The sequence below is a fragment of the Trichechus manatus genome, unplaced genomic scaffold (genome assembly GCF_000243295.1).
Source record: "Trichechus manatus latirostris isolate Lorelei unplaced genomic scaffold, TriManLat1.0 scaffold00184, whole genome shotgun sequence".
Classification (NCBI taxonomy): Eukaryota; Metazoa; Chordata; class Mammalia; order Sirenia; family Trichechidae; genus Trichechus; species Trichechus manatus.
In genome coordinates this window covers 3,747,433-3,754,326 of record NW_004444120.1, presented here as the reverse complement: position 1 = coordinate 3,754,326, position 6,894 = coordinate 3,747,433, and the positions used below count along the sequence as shown (strand labels likewise).

Sequence of the window (6,894 nt, the reverse complement as noted above, 5' to 3'; positions counted from 1 at the left end):
ACCAAAAGAGCAAAAAGAGAACCTACAGACTGGGAAAAAATTTTTGGACATTACAAGTCAGACAAAGGTCTAATCTCTAAAATCTACAAGAAAATCTAACACCTCTACAACAAAAAGACGAATAACCTGATTAAAAAATGGGCAAAGGAAATGAACAGACACTTCACCAAAAAAGGCATTCAAGCAGCTAACAGACACATGAGGAAATGCTTGCCATCACTGGCCATTAGAGAAATGCAGATCAAAACCACAATGAGATACCATCTCACCCCAGCATTATTGGCACGAATCAAAAAAACTGGAAATAACAAATGTTGGAGAGGCTGCAGGTAGATAGGAACTCTTATGCACTGCTGATGGAAATACAAAATGATACAACCATTTTGGAAAATGATGTGGCACTTCCTTAGAAAGCTAGAAATAGAAATACCATACGATCCAGCAATCCCACTCCTAGGAATATATCCTAGAGAAATAAGAGCTGTCACATGAATAGACACATGCACACCCATGTTCATGGCAGTATTGTTCACAATAGCAAAAAGATGGAAACAACCTAGATGTCCAGCAACAGATGAATGGATAAACAAACTACACACAATGGAGTATTATGCAACGATAAAGAACAATGATGAATCTGCGAAGCATCTCATAACATAGAGGAAACTGGAGGACATTGTGCTGAGTGAAATAAGTCAAACACAAAAGGACAAATATTGTATGAGACCTCAATTGTAAAAACTGATGAAAAGGTTTACACAGAAAAAGAAACAATCTTTGATGGTTACGAGGCATAGGAGGGGTGGGGGGAAATACTAAATAGACAATAGATAAGTGGTAACATTGGTGAAGGGTAAGACAGTACACAATACTGGGGAAGCCAGCACAACTTGTCCAAGAAAAGGTCATGGAAGCTGCATAGACACATCCAAACTCCCTGAGGAAGCGAATTACTGGGCAGAGGGCTGTGAGGACCATAGTCTCGGATAACATCTAGCTCAACTGGCATAACATAGTTTATAAAGAAAACGTTCTACATTCTACCTTGGTGAGTAGCATCTGGGGTCTTAAAAGCCTGTGAGCAGCCATCTAAGATACTCCACTGGTCTCACCCCTTTGGGAGCAAGGGAGAATGAAGGAAACAAGATACAAGGAAAAGATTGGTGCTAAGGACTAGTGGACCACAACTACCACAGCCTCCACCAGACTGAGTCCAGTACAACTAGATGGTGCCTGGCTACCACCACTGACTTCTCTGACAGGGATCACAACAGAGGGTCCCGGACAGAGCTGGAGAAAAATATGGAAAAAAAATTCTAACTCACAAAAAAAGACCAGACTTACTGGCCTGAGAGAGACTGGAGAAACCCCAAGACTATGGTCCCCGGACACCCTTTTAGCTCAGTAATGAAGTCACTCCCGAGGTTCACCGTTCAGCCAAAGACTAGATGGCCCCATAAAACAAAATGAGACTAATGGGGCACAACAGCCCAGGGACAAGGACTAGAAGGCCGGAGGGGACAGGAAAGCTGGTAATAGGGAACCCAAGGTTGAGAAGGGAGAGTGTTGACATGTCGTGGGTTGGTAACCAATGTCATAAAACAATATATGTACTAACTGTTTAATGAGAAACTACTTGTTCTGTAAACCTTCATCTAAAGTAAAATTAAAAAATTTAAAAAAAAAAAGATGAATGAGGCAAGAGGCCTCAGCTATTTTTTCATCATTGCTCCTTGAAATAAATCAGTATGGTAAGTACATCCACCCACCACCACTCAAGCCTTTTTGTTGTTCTAGCCCAATGGTCAAGGTCTCTGGGTGGCGCCAACGGTTTGCGCTTGACTACTAACCAAAAGGTTGGCAGTTTGAAACCATCCAGTAGTGCCATGGAAGAAAGGTCTGGTGAACTGCTACCAAGAAGACCCTATGGAGCAGCTCTACTCTGTAACACGTAGGGTTGCCATGAGTTGAGGTCCAACTCGATGGCAATGGGTAGCCCAAGGGTCAGAGGTTCTGAAGCATAGCTCTTCTGCAGTCTCCCACACTGAGACTGCAGTCAGTTTGCCGGCAGAGAAGACTCTTGGATACCTAGACAACAGAGACACAGCAACCAGTAGAAAAAGTTTTCTAATTTTCTAAGAGGCAGAACAAAAAGACCTCTCTCTACACAGTAATCAGAGCTACCAATTGGAAATACTATAAAAATAAAAATAGCATCTCTGGTACTGAAGGTCTAGTAGAGGTGCACATTGTGAAAATCTGTGTTTGAGGATGCGTTACCACTGCAGAGCAAAGTGAATGGCAAACAAAAACAAAACCCATCACCATCCAGGCAATTTTGACCCATAGCAACCCTATAGGATAGAGTACAACTGTCCCATAGGGTTTCCAAGGCTGTAATCTTTACTGAAGCACACTGCGACATCTTTCTTCTGTGGAGTGGCTGGTGGATTCAAGCGCTGACCTTCTCGTTCACAGCCGAGCACTTTAACCACTGAACCACCAGGGCTCCAAGTGAATAGCAAATAGCTATTATTTACCTCTTAGGGACATGTCTTATTTGTCTCTTGCTCCCCCATGGCACCTAGCAGAGTGCCTTGCATCTCATCTGCCACTCACTAAAAGCCTGTTGAATTAGTTGATTCGTAAGACGTTGCATTTGGCAAATGAGAGCTTAGAGCCCCCTTATTTTTGCTGCACTTTAGATCAGTGATACCCAGCCTAAAAGAGCATAAGGGCACAGGTTTGGACTCAGTTTGCAAAACTGGATGGGCAAGTTATAACGGAGCCAGGTGAGGAGGCAGAACTCTGGGGGTCGCCGGACATCTTTACCCTCAGGAGCACTTGGGAAAATGCAAAAGGTGTGTATCAGCAGGTGAGTGCCTGATTGGCCCAGGATTTATATTTCAGCCCTACTGGGAAGATGAGGCTAAGTTCTAACCAGCACAGAAAGTGAAATGTAAAATGCCCTTTCTCCCCTAGAACTTCAAACCCACCCATCAGGGAAACAAGGAAAACAGTACGGCTCTGTCTGTGGACCAAACCCGAAAGGCTCGCGGTCAGAACCGGGAGGGTAGACCAGAGAAGGAATTAGAAAGGCAGCTCCCTTCTCTGTGAACTTTTGCCCAGGTCTGGCCTCCATCCTGGGGTGGCCACAACTTCTGTACCAGGACAGCATCCTGCTGCAGCAGAGATCACACCTAGGAGTGAGGGAAAACTGCCCACGCGGAGGAGATAATATCTGGAAAGAACGAGTCTTTGGGAAAAGTCCCAGTGCTAGTTTAGTGCCAACTAGCCCCCACCTTCTCAAGCCCCCTCCCACTGGTTCCTCCCCTTCCAGCTGCTCTACGTCTTATAAAAGCTCCACAGCCTTTTCTAACAGCCTGTAGGACCTCTGTCCCTACTGCTGCCAGGACACTGAGACTACCCTCGGGACAACCACCACAGAGACCATGAAGAGCCTGCTCCTTCTCTCCATTCTGGCTGCCTTCGCCGGGGCGGTTTTGTGTTACGGTGAGGAACCTTTCTCCCTCCCATTTCTCGGATTTGCTTTTCCACCTCTGACTTCAGTTTATTTTGGTTTTTCCTCCCCCTTTTTCCTCCTTTTTCCTCTCTCTGCTATAATCTTAGAATGGCATTAATTTAACAGTTCTCAGTTCCCGTGGACACTGATATTTCCATCAAGTCTTTTTACATCCTAAATATCCAGATGCTTGTAAACCAAGTTCTTTCAATGGTAAGTCACTCAGAGTGAATGGATATACACCTGGGAACTTAGATATTTTCAAAAAGATGTCCAAATTCCCAGCCCCTGCATTCTCATTTTTAAGGACGTTCGTTTTGACTTGGTGTCAATTGTTTGAAGGTAGGTTAAATGAGTTACCATTAAGAAAATCAGTTTTTATGTGAAGTGTTAAGTACAGCCTCTTTAGGGACAGGACAATCTCTTGAACTTACCGCATTTGTTGAGTTAATTTGAAGGTGAACTTCTTCTACATTTAACTAATTTCAGAGAAAAACAGATTGAATGACTTCTATTGCCTTTTTCTAGGTGTTGTTCAATATCTGGGTCTGTTAGAAGCTTATGAAAGAAAATCTGAAGGAAAATTCTTTAAATAAATCGGCCTTATGCTTCAATAATCCAAATATTTTAGTTGTTTTTAAGCCTAAATGATATTAACAACCAAATGTCTTACACTCCTTACTTTTGAAATTATTCACAAAATTTCTGTATCAGAGGATTTGATGTCTTCACCCCCTTTTTAAACTTCTCAGGTAAATTCACTTGCGTACAAATGTTTAAGTCTCTTATTCTTAAATTTACCTGCTACGCCCAGAAGAGTGATAGAAAGAGGAAAACGTTTGCTTGGAAATTGTCTCGGTTTGCTTTCTGAACTGGCACCGTGCCCAGTGCGAGTCGTTCAGCTGGAGCAAGAGGTTTCTGTGGCTGCCAGTTTAACACAGGTTCTTAAGAGGCTTTTGGAGCCTCTTAGAAACCTGTCCTGTTAACGCCCAGCTGAGCAACTGCCCAGCCTGCCTGGAAAACCTGGCTGTTTTCTGGACCCTCCTGTACCTTTGCCCCAGATGAATCAAAGAAGGCTCTCTCTCTCTCTCTCTGGGTACTTCTGTGCCGCACTTAAATTGTCTTTTTTCACTAGTCTGAAGACCTCATAGCCCTTGGGAAATTTTAGCCGAGACTGGCCACTAGCTCCTTTGACATCTGATAAACTGAAGTGTAGAGACTTCCCTAGCAAGGGCAGAGCTAGGAAAACAACTTGTAAATCCTAAATTCCTGAAATTTGCAATAACAACACTGGTAAATACGTTCCTCACATCTTCTTGACTCTTCCCTCTCCTTCCTCTCCTATATTTAGACAAATGTAGTGTGCGATATGTAACAATAAAATGAATCTTCTTTTTAATTCCAGAATCTCATGAAAGCTTGGAATCCTATGAAATCAGTAAGTGAATATTTGTCTTCCGTATTTAAATCTCATGCATTAAAGAATCTCTCCCCGTTTCCATAGAAACAAAATGATAAGCCACATAACAAGGAGGAAAAAGAGGCCTCTTTGGGAAAATTAAAGTAAATTTAAAAGTCCGATAACTATAAAAATCACCAAACAAGAAACTGTTTAAGCTTGATAATAGTGTAATATAACATTTAAACTGCATTCCATGTACATAAAATATTTTGGAAATTTTAATTTGACACCACATCAATCATGCAGATAGAAAACAAGGAGTAATGACAAATGGCAAAATACAGCCCTGGAGGCCGAATCAGCTAGTAGGCCACATTATGTCAAATGCTATTGACTATTTGGACTTACAGAGACTAAGTGAAGGCAAAAATAACATTTACTCTCATTTTTAACTCATACATTATTTTTTATAATATTTAAACTGCTCATTCACTGACAATCTAAAGTTTTGCTTTACAAATTCTGGGGACAGATAGAATTTCTCCTCAAAGGCATTAACAAAACACCAAGTAGGAACAGCAAAACTGAGAAAGGCAAAACGATTGCCGGAAAGCAAAACAAGATAGAAAAAATGCTGTGGCCCACGTGACAAGTCTCTAAGACATATGAGGGTTATTGATTTCTTTTCATTAGGCAGTTTATGAAATCTGCCTTATCCTCCGCCTTTGATTTTCACAGCTCTCTGGGTTCTGTGTGATGCATGAAGAAATGAGCCTTGAAGTATATTTATGTCAGAGAATATTCATGGAAATATTTTCAGCTACTGTTTCCCTAAAACTGCGTATCTTCATTTTCTGTTTGAAGGTCCCTTCTTAAACAGGAGAAACGCTAACAGCTTTATATCCCCACAGAATATATGGAGAGCTAAAGTCCAGGAAAGGTGGGTAACAAAATTTGATGGGCGAGGTAATTTTTCTCCAGTGTAACATCTGTGATCTGAATGACGTAAGAAACAGGCTTTTCCTCATCTGTATTATTTCCAATTGTATCCTAACATCAAAGAATTTAAAAACAATATATAGAAAACAACTGAATTTTTGGAATACTATTTTGTGAACAACTAGACAAGAGAAGGGGAGGAAGGTGGAAAGAAAACCTCTGTTTTCATTTAAAACAAAAAAAAATTCCCTCCTGTTCTACTTTTACTCCTTTCTTCAAATATCTCTTATTTAATGTTTTGTTTTGTTTTGGTGGGGGTGTTCTCGTCAATCTTTTCATGTTCTTTTCTTTTTTTTTTTTAACTTTTTCTTGTTTCTCCTTTCTCTTTATGTGTCTCTATTTTGGCCTTTCCCTTTTTCCACTTCCTAGGATTCGAGAACGCTCCAAGCCTGCCCACGAGATTAACCGAGAAGCCTGCGAGGACTTCAAGCTTTGCGAACGCTATGCCATGGTTTATGGATACAATGCTGCCTATAATCGCTACTTCAGGCGGCGCCGAGGAAGCAACTGAGATTGGACAAGGTGTCTTTCGTTCCAGAGCCTGGTGCCTGGTTTTCTATTCCCTTGCTGTAGCATCACTGAAACATATAGAAGCATATACACATTGCTTGTTTCCAACGTGTTCTCTTGTCTGGCTGCACCCCAGCCCCCACGAATGTTTGATACATAAGGAAAATGCAGTGTGGTGGAGGGCAGAGGGGGTTAAGATGTGTGATTATTACATAATAAACTTCTGATTGGATACTTTCATTTTGTGAGCCTGATTTCTTCTGAAAAAATGCTGAGATATTCAAATCAACAGCCCACCTAACCCAGTATAGGAGATTTTGTTAATCGGGTATCTAGTGTTGATTAGAAGCATGAATCTTAGAAGGCACTCACACACCATCACTGCTCCAGACCCTCACCACCTTGGGATCAATGGATAATTTCTTCCTATTATTATATGTTTTCTGGGATTTTAAAACAT

At 41.5% G+C, this 6,894-nt stretch overlaps 1 protein-coding gene across 1 annotated transcript; it reads left to right on the top strand.

Moving 5' to 3' along the window:
* Nucleotides 1-3,452: 3,452 nt before the first annotated feature.
* MGP (matrix Gla protein) lies at nt 3,453-6,435 on the top strand. The gene is made up of 4 exons (XM_004387355.1): nt 3,453-3,513; nt 4,929-4,961; nt 5,790-5,865; nt 6,294-6,435. The coding sequence occupies exons 1-4, from the start codon at nt 3,453-3,455 to the stop codon at nt 6,433-6,435; spliced, it is 312 nt and encodes a 103-aa protein (XP_004387412.1).
* Nucleotides 6,436-6,894: the final 459 nt, after the last annotated feature.

Coding starts and splice junctions, on each gene's coding strand:
- MGP (XM_004387355.1), top strand. CDS start 3,453: ATGAAGAGCCTGCTCCTTCTCTCCATTCTGGCTGCCTTCGCCGGGGCG. Junction 3,514..4,928: donor CGGGGCGGTTTTGTGTTACG/GTGAGGAACCTT, acceptor TTTTAATTCCAG/AATCTCATGAAAGCTTGGAA. Junction 4,962..5,789: donor CTTGGAATCCTATGAAATCA/GTAAGTGAATAT, acceptor TTCTGTTTGAAG/GTCCCTTCTTAAACAGGAGA.